Source organism: Brachypodium distachyon, chromosome 2 (assembly GCF_000005505.3).
Source record: "Brachypodium distachyon strain Bd21 chromosome 2, Brachypodium_distachyon_v3.0, whole genome shotgun sequence".
Classification (NCBI taxonomy): Eukaryota; Viridiplantae; Streptophyta; class Magnoliopsida; order Poales; family Poaceae; genus Brachypodium; species Brachypodium distachyon.
In genome coordinates, this window is record NC_016132.3 from 44301180 (window position 1) to 44319186 (window position 18007).

Sequence of the window (18007 nt, forward strand, 5' to 3'; positions counted from 1 at the left end):
TACCAAATTAACCATGTATGAAGAAATTGCTAGTTGTTTCGCCCTACTTGAATTTCTAGAAGCATGTAATCAAACATGATTTGTGGTTGATTTCAATCTAATTTCCTCGCACAAACTTTAAGTACTTGCAATTAATTATGATTGCATTTCCAGTCAACAACTTTCATGCTAACAAACAAACTTGAGGTAAAGAGAAGCCGAATTGGGTAAGTGATGTGGATAATATGATCATTCTACTCCACTATTTTGGGTAGTGCAGCATAGGAGTATGCAGAGTCTTCTAAAAGGAGGATTTTGTTTTCAACACTGACCGATGACAATGGTACAATTTTTCAATCTAAATATTGCAAATCCATCTACAACATGTCCTTGAAAAATTATTAACACAGTCAACTGCAGACTGAAGACGACACACACGACTAGTCGAATGTCTCTTACGACCTAACTCTCATTAGTTTCAGGAAATTGCACCCCTAAATTAACAAAGAGGAAAACGAAATGTACACCAACCAGCTTGGTGGGCCCGGTGGCGATAGGCGTTGCCTAACCAGAACCCAAAAGCTGCAAACATGGGAGAAAAAAGATCTTTTCCCTTCCTACCCATTCCCTTGATTTCCACTCCAAATTCAAATTAGAGGGCTAAACCGAAACCTCGTTCGTAGTCGAGGGTGCAAGCCGGAAAACAACCCTCTCTGAATTCTGAAACGAGAGGCCTTTCCTTTACTCCACCCTGCTACGACTCGCTCCGCCTCCCGTTGTCCCCCAGCCCTGCTCTTCTCCGCTCCCCCTTTCCTGCCTTCCTCACTCCCCAGCCCACACAGGGCAGCACCCGCCTCCGAGGCCCACCTCGCCGGCGACGATGAACGGGGGCGGGCGACGGCGCTACTCCTCGGAGCAGCTCCTCTTCGACGTCCCCGCCAATGCCGCTGCTGCTGGCGGTGTCGGCAGGTGGACCCAGGTGCGGCCACCGATTCCTCGAGATCTGCATGGAGTTCGTGATCTCCAGGGTGCTATCCCTCCGAGCTCATGAATTTATATTTGGGATGCTTTTGCGTGCAGCGAGGTGCGGTGCGGCGCGGGGACGGGGAGATCTTCGTGTCGGTGGACCCGGCGACGCCGTCGCGGTTGCGCGGAGGGGACGGGGCAGCCGTGGGGTCTCCGGGGCAGAGGCAGCAGTTCAGCCCCGGGCTGCTTGATCTCCACGCCTTTGACACGGAACTTATACCTGATGTAAGACGACAGCTGCATTTCTAGAAGAAATTGTTTCTGTTTTTTAAACCATACATCACTTCTGTTTTGATGATCTCGTGCGGATATTTTGGGTTTATGTTCTAGATTGTTTCTGATGTTGTTGATCTGACGTTTTGAATCCCAGTGTCAAGGTATGGCCGCATAAGTTGTCAGAAGTATTTACTTCTCTTTGATTGATCAGCTACCGGAAAGCAAACAAGAACTTTGTTGTTTTTTGTTTTGGTACTGATCTTCTTTTAGGCGTGTTAGGACGGGTATGCAATTTCTGAGGGTTAGGATGTTTGAGTCTTAAACAAGTACTCCCTCCAGTCCATAATAACCGTCGGGGATTTAGTACAAAGTTAAATCCCGGACACTTACTATGGATCGGAGGGAGTAATAGTTTGTTGGATTATATGTGGCATTGAGATGTGGCACTGCATCAATATTCAGTACTTGTTGTATGATCAAACATACAGTACTACATATCTGTCCTACTCACAATGAGTATTGATTTATTTAAGTTACACAGACCATTTGATGTTACAGCAAAGGAATACAGATACTATTTTCCACACTGAAGTTCCTGTATTAATGGGTACCTAATTTCTTATACAGTTTCAAGTACAAGGGATGTATGATGGTGCTCAAAAGTTTAGCTCTGCCAATGGAGTGGGCTTTGATGATTCTGATGTAAGCTTCGCTACAAATAAGCAGATAAGCAAGTCCACTGTTTTTGCCGAGAGTAACTACCTCACGGCCTTTCCTGAGAAAGAGAAGGTGGCTCCTGTTGCCAAAATCAAAGTGGTGGTAAGTTTCTTAGTTTTGCTCCATGATTGTTGACATATATTCCTTATGGCTCAGCTGAAATTATGACACCGGTTTAATTCTAATAGCTTTGTTTGTAAATGCAGGTGCGCAAAAGACCATTAAACAAGAAGGAAATATCTAAGAGGGAAGAAGATATCATAGACATTGAACAAAGTTCAAATTCTTTGACTGTCCATGAGACTAAACTTAAGGTTCATCCCAAGCTAATTATTTTCATTTGTCTAACTTTATTTTAAGCCGCTGCCCCATAGGACCTTAGTTTGCTACCGGCACTGGCAGTTTATACTTATATACTCATTGCTCATACCTGGCACATTATGCTGCAGGTTGACCTCACTGAATATGTTGAAAAGCATGGATTTGTATTTGATGCTGTTTTAGATGAGGATGTTTCAAATGACGAGGTGGTTATAAACTAAAACTGCATACTCTATAATTCAGATTATCAAGTAAATTTTATTCTTAACAACTTTGATTCATTCCTATTAACAGGTTTACCGCGAAACAGTGGAACCTGTGGTTCCTGCTATTTTTAACCGTACAAAGGCAACTTGTTTTGCGTATGGACAAACTGGTATATCCCCAGTATCCTCTAGATATATGTGATATGTGTAGCAGACTTGAAGGCAATTTGTAACATATATTTTCTACCCAGGTAGTGGGAAAACGTACACCATGAGGCCACTTCCTTTGAAGGCCTCCCAAGACATTTTGAGACTAATGAACCATACATATCGCAATCAGGGCTTTCAGTTATTTTTTAGTTTCTTTGAGATATATGGTGGGAAATTATTTGATCTTCTAAACGAAAGGAAGTAAGTTTTCCCCAAATCTGGTGTGTTTATAACTTTATATACTGTAGTGTATATTCAGAAAGCCTGTTATGTTTCCTGTTCTGAACACTGATTATCTCATGCAGTAAACTTTGCATGAGAGAGGATGGAAAGCAGAAAGTTTGCATTGTCGGTTTACAAGAGCACAGGGTATCTGATCTTGAAACTATCAAGGAGTTGATCGAAAGAGGGAATGCAACCAGAAGTACCGGTACAACTGGTGCAAACGAGGAGTCCTCTCGATCTCATGCTATTCTTCAACTTGCTATTAAAAGGCGTGTTGATGGAAATGGCTCCAAGCCACCCAGATTGGCTGGCAAGTTGTCGTTTATTGACCTGGCTGGCAGTGAGCGTGGTGCTGATACAACCGACAACGATAAACAAACAAGGTCACTTTACAAAACTATGTTCTTATATCATTGTCATGAGTATGTGAAGAAAAGAGTACATATGTATTTTACTCTACTGAACTTCATTTTTTAAATACAATGCAGAATTGAGGGCGCTGAGATCAATAAAAGTTTGCTCGCCTTAAAGGAATGTATCAGAGCGCTTGATAACGATCAGACTCATATTCCTTTCCGAGGCAGCAAACTGACTGAAGTGTTGCGAGATTCATTCATTGGAGACTCACGCACTGTCATGATATCATGCATTTCCCCCAGTTCTGGTTCTTGTGAGCATACTCTGAACACATTGAGATATGCTGATAGGTGATTGTCTATCATCATTATTTTTTTGCAGTAGCTGCTGCTGCTATGTCCATATAGGGTTTTAATGTAATCAATGCATTCTCATCTTCAGGGTGAAGAGTCTGTCAAAAGGAAGCAACAGCAAGAAAGATGTGCCTTTGGCTTCTGCACCTTTACGAGAGTCAAGTCCTTCCCCATTGCCTTCACTGGTACCCTCTTTCTCTGCAGCTGAGGTAATGAATGATATCACTGAAAGGAATAATTTTGGTTGGCCTAAGCAACAGTACGCCAAAGAACAGCCAGCGCCATCGTTTGTGGATAGAATGCCCAAGGCTAGGGAAAATATGGAGTTTAGTTTGTCAAATGGTGGTTATTTTAATGGACAAGAAACCAAAGGTGCTTCAGCAACAGGTATAGCTGTAGTACCAGACACAATGTACCAGCAGGGAAGGCAGCAGGCACGTAAGGGTAGAGATCCAGCTTCAGAGAATAACATGAGAAATTCTATTGCCTACCCAGTCAGAAGGGCTGCCGTGGATGAAGATGACCATCTGAATGATCTCCTTCAGGTATGGTATTATTGCTTCTTGCTGCATTTTCTTGGTACAATATGACCGGTGTTCATTTTGACTTTGATTAATCGGTGCAGGAAGAGGAGGATTTAGTGAGCGCTCACAGAAAGCAAGTGGAAGAGACCCTGGATATAATTAAAGAGGTTAGTTCACCAAAATGGTAAATTGTCTCCACTCTCATCGGTCGTCCTATCATTTTCCATAACCAGTGAATGACTTTGTTTTCACCAGGAGATGAACTTACTAGTTGAAGCAGATCAGCCTGGCAACCAACTCGACGACTACGTTACACGACTTAGCAGTATACTCTCACAGAAAGCTGCTGGAATCGTGGATTTGCAAGATCGTCTGGCACAGTTCCAGAGGCGCTTAAGTGAGAACAACGTGCTGCTATGTTCCGAGAGCCCTTGATCAAAAGAGTAGCCTATTTTGGTCTCTACTGCGAGGGTAATGTGGAACTTGGGGGACACAGCCAGAGTCAAATCAGCATGTGACTATGTGAGCTATGTGAGGTCTTCTGCACCCCAGCCAACGCAGATGCGCCGTTGCAGTTCTGAACCCATAAGATGTGGCAAATGGAGAACTAGACGGCTAGTTCATTGCTGTTTTCCGTGGCCAACTCCGTAACCTATTTGTACCTGAGTTGCGCCCTTGTGTTCGTGTGCTCCGTACTCCCATTCGATCCATGTGTATGTGTATATCCGTCTCTCATGAGTTGTCCTGCTATTTGTTCATCAGCAAATATGCTTTTTTTGTCCGATGTGTAGATTTCCGAGAGTCATTGTCTTCCATTTTGCAGTCCCGCATATCTCATTTCTGTGGCGACGGTACCTATGTGTATTGTACACTTGAAGCCACCTTAGGAGACAGTACTTTTGCACTCACTAGGCACCGTGCATTTTATGACCCCATATGACCACATTGAACAGGAGTTCAGGCTTCAGACCAAAGAACACAGCAGAAAACACCACATAGCCCAGCAAAAAGCAAGCAAGAAAGAAAACACCAGATAGCTCTACACACACCTGCCCCTGACTCACAAGTAGGCGACAGTTCGCACAAACTACCCAGGTTCAAAAGCAAACATATAGTGCGATTATGTGACGGACTCGACTTTGTTGTTCTGGTCCGGTTGGTGTTGAAGGCCCGCCGTCGACATCGCTTATCATGCAAGGCTGCACTCACGAATATACCAATTGGCCTCCAAGCCGGCATACCAGCTACTACGGTACTACCTGCCGGCCCAGCTGAGCGCTCGTCAACCGCAGTGCAGCGCGACTGCTGCCAGTATCCATCCAAAGTTCCACCTCCTGCACGCAGCACGCCAGGTCGCACCAGGCCGTTCCGCGAACTGTGCGCCAGAATGATCAACCAGAAATTCTGAAGACCAAAACGGTATGGTGGAGGAAGAGTCTTGTCCCAATTCCCGAATCCGATCTGAAAAGTATGCTCCCTAGCTAGGACGGGACATAGATGTGAAGGATGAAGTCCAGGGGAACATCGTGTGACTAGAAATTCCTCGTCTAGTCGTAGCCGGAGACTTCAAATCAAGAGCAAGTGATGTCACTGGAGCTGCGACCTGCAGCTCCTTCTTCTTCTGCCTGCCGCGCATTCCTGCCGCCGCGCATCTGCCTGCCGCGAGGCTGCGCGGCAGAACTCCTTCCTGCCGCGGCAGGACCAAATTAAAGGTTTGGTTAAAGCAATGAGTAGCTAAAAACACAAACATATGTAAAACCCGCCTAACCGAACAAGATTATCATTACCATATAGCACCCCAACCCACACCCTCATCATGGCTGCATAATTTAAGTACTGTCAAATTATTCGCAGCACGCAAATACTTGAATTGACCTAGTGGGTAGTTACTCATTTGCTAGTACGAAACACTAGTACTAGCTTTGATTTAAAATTATCATCTGCTACATAAAATACACATAGACTCCCGTCAGATAAGGCCTGATTGACAACTAGTGATACAAGAGGATATTTTAATTTGGACCCGGCCGATGACAACGCCCTCTACACAAAAACCTGCAAGTTCAAGCATATACTTGTTCATTGTCAGTGCAGGTACAGCTTAGGGCAATCGTCTGATTTGCTTGAGACAGTTAAATTATTACAGAATCGAGGAAATAGAAAACAGCCTCCCAGACGGCCAGACCGGATTGAAAATGTCAGATACGCACCACATTCATCTCCCGGGCAACCTATGCTTATCATGTACTCCGTATATATACAGTGTTGTATACTCGTATTTAAACCAAGACATGATATCTAGCTAGCTAGCGATAAATTAAATTAAAGCCTTGCTTCCTTGCTTGGAGGACTTGCTAAACTGATTAACCATGTATAAACACAAATTAACCATCGCCACTGGATCGATCTAAATTAGGAAACCCAAAGCAGGAGTAGTACCTGACAAATTCTACCCACCAATACCCTATCAGACTGAGCAACCTATACTAGTGTACCGAGTTGTTGCTCTAGTGCTTGTTGATAAGACCACATGGACACAAGGTGACCGGATACAGAAAAGAACATGCCCATTTGGGAAACAGAGTCAGCGAGCGAGCACCAGTTCAGCAATCCGGGGAGAGGGACCAACCAAAACGCGAGCTAGGGGGGCAGAGGCACGGCTGATCCCAATTATTCCCATCCACTCCAAAAGCCTTCAAAGGAGACAAGATATTTTCGAAGAGAGCACACCTACATGATCATAGCGTGCCACTGCTTCGTTTTTTAATCAACCTATCCCTGTAAAACAAACAGAGCAGCAGGAGAAGAGGGGCCCTCTGCCCCCACCGCCCATTTCTTTGCACAAAGCGCCTAGTCCATGTCTGTCGAGTCCTCGTTTGATCCCGCCCACTCGGAGCGCTTATAAAAATTAGCTAGTCCATCGTGTGCACCAATGGCGTCTTGTCACGACCAAACACCCGCGCCTTTCGATCCGGTGGCGTCTCGCCGGCCGCCGGTATGACACGCTCGCACGGACTGAATCCCGTCCATGAGTTCCAGCTTTACGTCACATTATTGTATTTTCTAGTAGTACTCCGTAGTAGTAATAACGAGCTAGTGTTTGAAGTTTCCCAGTGTACAGTCGATCGAGGCGACCGATCACGTTCCCAACACAGTGTTAGCTAAATTAGCACGCACAAGTGGACAACCTACTTTAGTAAATACGACAACTACAAGCTCCTGCTTGCGACCGGCCGGATCAGCCTGGTTTAACTGTAAGCTCGTTCGATTACAAGCTGGATTAGTGCTGATCTTGAGCAAGCTGATGGAGAAATGATTGCTACTACTGCCGGGGGCGGTGGTACTTGTGTTGAGAAGGCTCTCGAGTCAAGCATCATGAGGCAGTTGGGGTTAGCTCAACTTTGATGCGATTAGCACGGCGCGCGTCTCCTCTGTTTGCACTGCTAGCTGGATCACGCTTTGGTCCAAAAGGCGGCAAGGCACGGTATTATATCACCGGAAAATCTCAGGCGACGGCGACGCCTGGATTATAGTAATGTGCGCGTGAAAGATCAGGAATTCGACACTTGTCTTCCCCCCCGTTTTCAGAGCTAGCCTCCCACCAGACACGTCTATATTAACCCCCGAACAGGCAAGCTCACCACATGGGTTTCATTAGTTTAGCCGTGTCCTCCTGTCACGCACCCTGCCATAATTAGTAAGCCATGACCTTTTTCTTAAGTTATTAGTAAGCACAAACTTCATTTTGGCCCATCTGTCCGGACCCCCCCCCCAGTTTTCTACAGGCACCCACGTACGCCTGCCTTTTGAGCGATTTTGACGTCTGGGAGAGTGGGAGCGAGCGCCTAGTTACTTGGGGCGAGCGAAGGAACTCTTGCTCCAGAGTGGCAGAGTGTTGTCCGTGTTGCGGTCCGGAGATCGGGTAGAAATGGACGGCCTCCACACGGAGCTGGCGCTGGGGCTGATCGGGCAGCTCCAGACGGCGCCGTTCGTGGCCAAGACGTACCAGATGGTGTGCGAGCCCAGGACGGACGCGCTCATCCGGTGGGGCGGGGAGAACAACAGCTTCGTGGTGGCCGACGTCGCCGGCTTCTCGCAGCTCCTCCTCCCCTGCTTCTTCAAGCACGGCAACTTCTCCAGCTTCGTCCGCCAGCTCAACACATACGTACGTGAGTCGGCCTGATAAGGCAGGCCTTCCTGGCCCTGCCGCTGTCTTTTCACTTCAACGTTACTTTGGTGTTACTAGTAGAGAAGTTGTTTGGAAGTGGCTACAAACTTTGCCTTGTACGTACACTTGAGTGGAAGAAATGGCTGCTTGGTTTTCGCTGAGTCTCGAGATGTTGAAATTGTGTTGCAGGGCTTCCGGAAGGTGCACCCGGACCGATGGGAGTTCGCGCACGAGTCCTTCCTGCGCGGGCAGACGCACCTTCTGCCGCGCATCGTGCGCCGCAAGAAGCGCGGCGAGGGCGGCGGCAGCGCCTCCTGCTCCTCTGCAACAATCGACAGCGGCCACGAGCCGCAGCACGTGGCGTCGGCCAGTAGTACCGGAGACGAATTGGACTTGGACGATGACGAGGAGGAGGAAGGGAGTGAGGCGGTATTGCTGGAGGAGGTCCAGAGGCTGCGGCGGGAGCAGACGGCCATCGGGGAGCAGCTGGCGCGGATGAGCCGCCGCCTGCAGGCCACGGAGCGGAGGCCCGACCAGCTCATGTCCTTCCTCACCAGGCTCGCCGACGAGGATTCCTCCGTCCAGCTTCTCGAGCAGGCCGCCGCCGAGAAGAAGCGGCAGCGCATGCAGCAGATGCAGATGCAGTTCACCCCCTCCCGTGATTTCGCGGCTCCTTCTTCTCCCAGTCCCATCGCGCTACGTCCTCCTCCTCCGCGGCCACCGGCGGTGATCGACGACGCGGCCATGGTCGACGGGGTCTGGCGATGGGCGGAGGAGCAGAAGCCTGCGCGGAGATCGATCACGACCTCAGAGCAGCCCGCTGCCAGCTCCGGGGCGCAGCAGGTGCCGGAGTTTGAGGGCGGCGGCGGGAGCGGCGTGGGGGTGGGACTGACTGATGATGGTGGGGCCGCCGCGGAGACGCCCTTCCCGTTTTGCCTACTTGGCCAGTGTTTCTTCTAACTAATCGGTAAGACTAGTGTTAGTACTTATTACTAATTTTAGTAACCATTTGTACACATATGCAAAGGAACAATGATTTCGACTATGGACTATGTAGGGAGATGTGGTAGCCAGTATGTATATACTAATACTCTATCGGTATGATTTCATTATTCTTGCGGTACAGATTGTATCAAACTTTTACGGTACTCCTTCAGTCCCACTATAAATGGCGTATTTCATTTGCTTTTAACCAAGCCTTCGACCAAATTATTTTCGGTAACATATGACTTACGTGATCCAAATCATAACCACGAGCATGTACTTTTGCATATGAGATATCAATTTAAGCACATAATTGTATATTAAGAAGTAATTATGGTTAAAGATTTGATCAAATTAAAACAAATGAAATGAGCCCCATAGAGTGGAACGGACAGAGTAAGCATGTACACAACGGCTAACCAGCGGACCGGTCCATTGATCATACGTGCATGCAGGCCATTGGTGTACAACCTCCGTTCTTAATATAAGTACTCCTAACTTCTTAAATTTTACGTACAAAAAGTTTAGAGGAAAATTTGCCAACATCTAGAATATTGAATAATTATATTACAAAATATAAATCTAATTGATATCTCATAGATGTTATATTCATAGATGTTAAATACTCCCTCCGATTCATATTAATTGTCTGAAATTTGCCTAAATATAGATGTATCTATGTCTATAGAGCGTCTAGATACATGTAACATTTTGACAATTAATATGGATCGGAGGAAATACTATAGAGAAGAAAATTGACTCTTCTTGAAGAGTGAGACCAAGAGCCAGCTATGAATCAGTCTTTTTATCATACATTGTGTGCCCCTCACATTTAATGCTAACAAATCATTTTGATCCATTTGAAAAACACAAACTATTGTATGAGTGACTCTACCGTGTACTCTAGGTGAAATGGAGAGTCAACACTGACTCTGCTTATCTTAGCATACTACAAAGAGTAATGGTTACAAAGTCTTTTCGTTTGTTGGTTCGAAGTAGTAGCTGCGCGCGGGGTACGTGATAGGTCCGCTTGTTGTACTCCGTATGTCCTCCAAGCTTGTAAGAGTTACAGAGATTAATTTAAGTTTAGTGCACTTTGATCTAGGGAAAAACTAGCTGCAGGTCCACTTGCCGCAAACATTTTGTCCACTTCGGATTGCTGGATCATGAATTTGCCCTGCAGCTAATAATTTTACCTTAGCTATAGCCGTATATGGGTCGGTAGTTTTGACATGGGGTCATGCCGTCATGGTTATTGGTTAGTGCAAGTGGTTCGTTGCTTTGGATCTTTTACGGCCCCACAGCTCAGCCAGTGGGAACGAATGGGATGCTGAGCATTAATGATCTAGGCGTGTCGCGTAGCTCCGTTACAATACGCGCACAGTATATTTGAGCATGATGTTAATTAAAGTACTGATTTGGACGTCTATGGGAATCGACGGCAGGGAAATTAAAGACTCCTAAGCTGCACCCACGAGAAGGCGCGGTTTGATTTAGACGTGATTATTTTCCCTCCAACGCCGGCCCGCTCCCAAATCTGTTTCATTTTTTAAGTATGCGCTCTCAATTTTATATGCAGTCATCTCTGATGATCACTTAGCTGTCGAGACACATCATGCTGGATGTTTTGCACGGAGAATCACTTGTTGGTGCTACGCGACGAGGTCCACAATGGCCGTCGAGGAGGCATTGCTCATCGCGGCCGACCCTGATGAGCTAGGGTTACGAAGTCCTGGACGGCGGGTTGCATAGAATAAGATTCCTGTGTTTTTCTTCACAAAAAAATGTTGCCATGCGAGCAGACCCTCATGTGGGAGCTGCTTTGTCCACCTCAACACTAACATGCCTGGTTCACCTCGGGCTGGTCTGATTTTTGGACTTCGGGTAGTCAACAACGAAGGGCAAGCTAGATGACAAGGTTTGGAGATGTGCTAGTTTGAGGACTAAGGTGTTTCAGTGATTGTCAATGTAATTTCCTCATGCAGAATCGTTCATAAAGTCCTACACGTACGATGTTTAATTAACAACACTTCACCAATCGCCTGGTACACATTGCCATGCATGCTTTTTCCTTAGGCTTTATACGCTACCGGCTTCAACAATTGAGCCATATCATCATCATCTCTTATTCTTTAATCTTTACCTCAGATGTATGGAGCCGTGTCTAGTTATTGATCAAGTAAGAAATAGAAAAATACTAATATTAAAAGGGTCATTATGATAAAACTGTGAAAACAAGCTAAATTTCAACCAAAATACCGTGTTTGTCTAAAATTAAGGAAAAATTAAGAGTCCAGTCCCATACTTGTTGCATGGACGACATAGCATTGCTTGAAAGAACCCCACACCACATTCCACCAGAGATATTTAGCAACATGACACTAGGACATTTTGTAAAAACAAAAGATAGTATATATATTTTCTCCCATTCAACAAAAACCAAATTCCCCGAGTTGCTTCCGGCGTCTTATGCAGAAAGTTATCTCTAATTATAATATTATTTGTAACGACTAGCTAGCCGCATAAACGTCTCAATTTTGAGAGGTAACTTCAACTTCCAAAAATATTTGAAGTAAGAACCCTTGCTTGTTGTGAAATAAAATGATTTAACTGACAAAATAACCCCTATTTTCATTAAGAAGTCATCTACATCCATCATTATTTAAAAAACTTCTCGGTTTCGTCAAGCCTGATAAAAAGTTGAGTTTATTTGCTTTAGGCTCACACTGGATTAGATACTGATTCTTAAGATACTCCATTCCAATAAAATCCTGCCACAGACCATCTTCATTTTCCAACCTCCATGGCCATTTAGTGGTCAAGCAAATGTTTGACATCGACCACTCTCGAACCACCTGGTCCTTAGGCTGGCAATGGCAAATAGCTTGCCGATTAACCCACCAAATTGCATTTTTAAATGGAGTGTACGTGATTTCATTTCCAGATCACACTATTCCATTTTTAAATGGAGTGTACAAAATTTATACCAACTTAATTAGTACAAAATGAATGACACTCTTTTTATGGATAGGAGGGAGTAGGTAGGGTTGACATATACATGAGCATCGATCATGTTATACTCCACCCGTCCGTCCATGTGACATGAAATGGTGGTTTACGTGCCCTTAATAAATACCCCTACTAGCATAATCAGATCGTAGCATGATATGCTATCAAGACAGTGTCTCGATTACCAGGAGAAACGACGCTGTTCTGCATTCAAATGGAGATGCTGATGGCTGATGCCTGATGCTGATGGTCGTGGGTAAATGCTCGGGCTAATTAATGTCACTGTACGCAACAAAGAAATCAAGAAAGCTGCCTCTCTCGTCGAGGCTGTAGCTAGTCGGCAAAGTTAAACGGATACGTCCAAAACAAGACGGGCCCAGAGCCATTGGCAGGTAGGCCGCCATTCCCATTAGATGACGTATCTGTAGTGTAGTTAGTTAATGTGTCTCCATAGTCCTCGTTATTAATATATAAAAAACGCTCGGTGCATAGGAGATTTGGACCATAACAGCAGTAGGATTTGGACCATAAAAATCTCGTGCAAAATCTCCTTGTGTGTGTATTCGGTGTTGGTGGGCTTTGGTGATCGATGGAGCATGTAAAAGCACAGGGCAGCGTATATGATCAGATGCATGATGACGTGACGTGACTTGACACTGTAGGATTCCCTGCGGTCTCTTGCACGCACGCAGAACCGCAGATCGACCGATACAATGCAAGCGGATCCAACTTGCACTGTCGCGCATTCAATCGCATGTTAGCTGGTCCGGGACCCACATGTCACGTATAGAATACATTATCCCCGTGGATCTCCCTCGATGGTTTTCGTTCCGTGTATCTAGCTCGACACGACTTGATGAGGTATAAAACGACGCGCGGCAGGGCTATCCCGCCGTCAGGGCCGTGCGATGGACGCAGCTGTTCCGTTGTAATTAAGCTGACGGGTTAATTACGCGCTCACGTGGCACAGCTGGTGCATATATATATATGTGGCCCCCGGGCGTGGTTTTGGTCTTTTGGATGCGTCGATCGACAGAGAGCAATGGGAATATCATGGGATTAGATAGAGAATCTAGGGACGATACACTGTGCGCTGGATCTTGAATTCTCGATGTGCTTGCCTTGCAGCTTCGATCTGCTGCGTGAGAAGAGTTGCAGTTGAAGCCAACCAAGCCCTGTATTCTCCCCATGCGCGCCGCAAGTATGTATATGCATGCATGTGCCACCGATCGATCGATTATTCGACTACAAGCTAGGAGTAGTTCATTGGAATATATAGTATTATCCAAACCTGCATTGGACTGTTATCTGCTTTCACACTCCGTTTCTAAATACTTGTCCCTGTTTTAGTGCAAACTTACACTGAAACAGCGACAAGTATTTAGGAATGGAGTGAGCATGTTACACCAGATACACAAACAGATATAGCTGCACTGTATTGGTCGTAAACTCGTGATACCCATTACTTGTCTGTGGAAACGTCCCTTTTCGGATCAGTGATCTTCAGACGTCAGTATATTACATCTAGACAGAAGAGAAAACGACGGTGGAAAAAGGACTAATAAGTTACAGCCATGGAATAATCATCCGTGGGCATGGATGAAACGTTTCTTCTTCATTTCTTTTATGAACCATTCTTTGTAAGTTACTAGTACCGTATTAGTTTCATGCACGGACATACACTTCTGCCCGTAAACACTCTTGCTTCCCGTAAGGCCGTAACTTCTGAAAGAAAAGGAGCCCATGCATTCGTAGACCTTGCTATGGTGGGCCAACTAGACTTATTAGGCTGACCGGCCCATATGCAGCCTAAAGTTTGGTTCTCTTTTTTTTTACAGGGCCTAGAATTTGTTGAACTTGACGTCTTGACTCTTGACCCTCCAGACTTTTGGCCCATGCTAGCTGAATTTCCCCTTTCCTTCCATTTTTCAGTCAGGTTCAACAAATTCCCAACTCCACAGACTTCGTATTTTAAGGCCCACGGCAGATTTTGTTTTCCTAAATGAAAAGGTCCATTTTTCTCTCCTAAGCTTACCTGCTAAACTATCGTTCCTTGTTGACCAAATTGTTCGTAATCTCTCAATGCATGCATGTGCCGACTCAGTTTTTTAGAAGTGCCCATAGAAATAGGATGTGTGTGCGCGCGCGTTCATAGGATGAGTGTACGGGCGTGTTGTGAGCATCTGCGTTTGTACTGTGATTCTCAACAAAAAAAATTGTTCGTAATCAAGCCTAGCTGCAACAAGATTCCGAACAACTTTACTAGAAATGTGCAAACCATCCAAACAACAATATGCCAGCCAACAGTTAGATGGAAAATGAAGTCTGGCTTCTTAATTTGATTGTAGGAGTTAAAAGGAGAGCGAGATTCAGCCTAAACTCAGGAGGACGAACCCCAAACCAACATTGCCCAGTCATCTAGAAAGAGGCCACTGCCTTGCAACTCGCTGCCTTTCAGGATAGAAGTTCTTCGTGGGCACGATCACACATCTTTTGCATTGATATACTCTTAGATTGGAAAACCCTCTGATTTCGTTCAAGCCAAATATGCCACCAAGTAACTTTGTTCTCCTATTTTAAGACATGAAAAGTAGCGCTGCTGCATTTTCATAAAAAAAGAAAGGTTGTAGGATTTTTGCCAAAAAGAATGGAGGATTTGAGTCGAGTCTTTTTTTCATAACTCTTTGGACTATAGGATTGGGGGACAGATTCTCTTATGGTTGAAATAGTTTCTATGGTTATATCATATAGAAATCTACTCGATCCTCATTTTATTTTTCCTTTGAGAACTGAAATGCTGCATCTCTTTGCATGTTGGCTCAATCTTACGTGCTCGCGCGAATGGCCGCCGTGGTTTTCGCGAATACTGCACAAGCATGCCATATGGAATCGCGGAACATGGATCGCGCTATAAGCAATATAGCTACACAATCTGTGCGAAAAGAACACGCCGGCGTCGGCGAGTAACGCGCTACTAGCTGCCGTGCGCGCAAGCCGCGGCTCCGTCGGGAAACGAAGCCACACGTACGGGCAAGTGCAAAATCGAGGCGATGGAAGAAATTTCCCATCGAAGCAGCCTCGCGCTCTTTGCGGCGGTCCGGGCCACGAATCCCAAACCTGCTCGCCGCGTGCGGACAAGCATTGCACGCCGGCGCCATCGTCCCTGTTCGCTGTGCGCTGGGACGGCGAGCTAGGATTCCGTGCGTGCTTAAGAAACTTGTGCTGTTAGGCTGACACGATATGCCAAAACATGTCTGCTGATGATATTACTGTTTGTTACTAGCGATGACTTGTGGTGAAAAAGTTCCGATGGGATTATCGGGGAGGAATTTGATCACTTTGCTAGTCGTCTCGATCTTCTTGTTTGCGCATGGTTGGAAAGCATGTGCCGTGTTCCGTGGATTCGTGCATCGTCTAGTACTCCTACGTCACTATGACGCGAGCGACCACCCCAATCGAGGAATCTCGAGTTCATTTCAAACCGGTCTGTTTTTATATGGCTAGACGGCTAGCTAGTGCTTGTCACGAGCTAGCCGCATACGGAACATGATGATGTCATATATACCAGACGTCGACGGCCAACGAGTAGCAATGGCGGGCATGCACATATTTGGAGCCATTCAAATCGAGCATCGTCGACATTGAAAACTTGCTGACACGAAAACTAACTCGAAAAAATGTTCATAAAATTCAGAGCGCTCAACTAGAGGCAAGCCAAGGCGCAGTATGAGCACCCCAACATTTTGATGGCAGTATGGCACAAGCAGGGCCACCAATTTTGCACTCGCATGCGGAAAGTAGGACGAATTGAAAACCAGAACACAGTACCCAGCGCGCGATCGCTGCATATCTACGTAACAAGTCACAACGAACATTCTATAGCTTGGCGTAAAGCAGACAGGGTCTCCGATCTCACGGCTCGCCGAAGAGGGCCTCCCAGACGTCCTCGAAGGCGGCGAGAATCGACGGGTGGTGCTCCGACGAGTTGAGCGAGAGGTACGACAAGAGGAGCTCCTCCATCTTGCCCACGCTGGCGATGCGCCGCTCCACGACCATCTCCACCATCGAGCTCCGGAAGTCCGCGTACGGGTTGCTCGACCGCTTCACCACCGCCTGACCTCCGTGCCCGAGCCCGTCGCTGGCCTCCTTCTTCCCGCTGTAGTAGTACATTTGGTGCTTCGCCGCCACGGGAACCCCCGGCCGGAAGGCCTCGGGGACCAATGCGCGCGGCGGAGCACGGCGACGCGCGTTCTTGTGACTTCGGCTCTTCCTGGAGACGGTGCTGCTGCTGTTGGTGTGGTAGAACTCGGAGGTGGAGTCGTTGGAGGAGAAGCTGAGGGATGAGAAGAGCGTCCTCGTCTCGGCCTCCTCCTCCTCGCCGCTCTCGTCTTCCCCGCTGAACGGCGCGAGCTCATCGTCGGTCCAAGAGAAGCTGTACCTCCGCGGCAGCCGTGCCCGCGCCCGCGCCCGCTTAAAGGAGGAGGAGCAGGAAGAGCAATAATGGCGCCTCGACGCCGACGGAGAGCGCCGCGACTTGCCTCCGCTCCTGCTCTGTTTCTTGGCATCGTTCCTTGGCCACGGTGATGACAAGAGAGGAGCGTCGGAGTTGACAGAGCGGCGGTCGGAGGAAGCCGCGGCCCCGCCGGTGCATTCGATGGAGACGTGGACGACTGATGCGCGGCTGCGGCGGGAACGGCTGCTGCTGTGTCCCTCCAGCTTGGGACTCTGGTGCTGGTGGTGGTGAGTGCAGGGGACGCAGAAGTCAGGGGAATGTCGTGGTGAGTGCTCTTGGTGATGGGGGTTGGCGTTGGCCTTATCGAGGCTCACGAAGGCCGTGGCCGAGGTGGTTGTGTTAGGCTTGGTTGTGTTGGTGGTGCAAGAGGAACGCACGAGGAGCTGCGTCAGTCTCTGCTTCAGCCGGCCTCCGGCGCCAACGCCGGCGCCGGCGCGGCGGTGGGAGAGTTTGTCCATGAACGGTGTATGCATGGTGTGTGACTGATCTCGGGGACCGGATAGAAATGAAGTCAAGGAGAAGAGTTGGCTGGCCAGAGGAGTGACTAGTTTTCGGGCCCTGGTCCTTTGGTTTATATTCTTGAACCGCAGGTTTGTTTTCCGAGTATCAAGTGAGGGGGTTAAGGGAAGTGACTAGAACGGGCTTATTCTTGAACCTGGGGTGTAGGGAGGGATTGCACAGGCTTAACACATGCATACTCTGCCATATCATTTGTGGGTGGAAAGGCATCATCAAAGTCGGGTAGATTTCTAACTTCAATTTTTACATTTGCTTCAGTACACTCTTTCTAAACAGAGAGTTGAGAGGTGTTTTCTAACCGGTTTTAAAGTTTAGGGTTACGGTGGAATATATACTCAGTCCATAGACGAGGGTTCAGTTGAGAGGCAGCGCCTCGTGGATCTGGGCATGTTTGGCCCGTGATCTACGGGCATGCGTCGACCATCGGGTCAGCGTCCTACAACACCAGAGTGGCAATGTGATCGATGTGCCGCTGACCGGATGCCCATCTTCGTGCAACAGAGGATGGGGCGGTGTGGCGGACTGCTCAGTTTCAGCCGGTAATTCTTTCATGGCCACGGTGGCGATCGTGGTGTGGGATGGAACGGTGGCTTCGCAGAAAGAGGCGAAGGAAGCTACATCGGTGGTGGTGGTACCATCTTCCTTGAAAGGTTTGGTGGTGCCGCCCAGACGATTGTCCA

General features: G+C 47.2%; 3 protein-coding genes across 4 annotated transcripts; 2 read left to right on the forward strand and 1 right to left on the reverse strand.

Moving 5' to 3' along the window:
• Positions 1–713: 713 nt before the first annotated feature.
• LOC100838180 (kinesin-like protein KIN-13B) lies at positions 714–4935 on the forward strand. Its single transcript, XM_003569345.4, has 12 exons — positions 714–958; positions 1060–1230; positions 1849–2040; positions 2145–2252; positions 2388–2465; positions 2554–2635; positions 2717–2876; positions 2981–3283; positions 3389–3607; positions 3699–4155; positions 4236–4301; positions 4390–4935. The coding sequence occupies exons 1-12, from the start codon at positions 860–862 to the stop codon at positions 4567–4569; spliced, it is 2115 nt and encodes a 704-aa protein (XP_003569393.1). The 5' UTR covers positions 714–859; the 3' UTR covers positions 4570–4935.
• Positions 4936–7770: 2835 nt separating this feature from the next.
• Positions 7771–11279, forward strand: LOC100824797 (heat stress transcription factor C-1a). Of its 2 annotated transcripts, XM_024458408.1 has the most exons (3): positions 7771–8299; positions 8492–9269; positions 10866–11279. In XM_024458408.1, the coding sequence occupies exons 1-2, from the start codon at positions 8063–8065 to the stop codon at positions 9260–9262; spliced, it is 1008 nt and encodes a 335-aa protein (XP_024314176.1). In that variant the 5' UTR covers positions 7771–8062; the 3' UTR covers positions 9263–9269; positions 10866–11279. The 2 variants fall into 2 exon arrangements, with proteins under 2 accessions (XP_024314176.1, XP_003566902.1); XM_003566854.4 differs by lacking the exon at positions 10866–11279 and having other exon boundaries at positions 8492–9498.
• Positions 11280–15955: 4676 nt separating this feature from the next.
• On the reverse strand, positions 15956–17435 carry LOC100825099 (transcription repressor OFP8). Its single transcript, XM_003566855.4, has one exon. The coding sequence runs from the start codon at positions 17279–17281 to the stop codon at positions 16208–16210; it is 1074 nt and encodes a 357-aa protein (XP_003566903.1). The 5' UTR covers positions 17282–17435; the 3' UTR covers positions 15956–16207.
• Between the last annotated feature and the right edge of the window lie 572 nt (positions 17436–18007).

Excerpts from the sequence above, each read along its gene's own strand:
- LOC100825099 (XM_003566855.4), bottom strand. The coding sequence starts at position 17,281 with ATGCATACACCGTTCATGGACAAACTCTCCCACCGCCGCGCCGGCGCC.
- LOC100824797 (XM_024458408.1), top strand. The coding sequence starts at position 8,063 with ATGGACGGCCTCCACACGGAGCTGGCGCTGGGGCTGATCGGGCAGCTC. Across the intron at positions 8,300-8,491 it reads TCCGCCAGCTCAACACATAC|GGCTTCCGGAAGGTGCACCC; the intron begins GTACGTGAGTCG and ends ATTGTGTTGCAG.
- LOC100838180 (XM_003569345.4), top strand. The coding sequence starts at position 860 with ATGAACGGGGGCGGGCGACGGCGCTACTCCTCGGAGCAGCTCCTCTTC. Across the intron at positions 1,231-1,848 it reads ACACGGAACTTATACCTGAT|TTTCAAGTACAAGGGATGTA; the intron begins GTAAGACGACAG and ends TTTCTTATACAG. Across the intron at positions 3,284-3,388 it reads GACAACGATAAACAAACAAG|AATTGAGGGCGCTGAGATCA; the intron begins GTCACTTTACAA and ends AATACAATGCAG.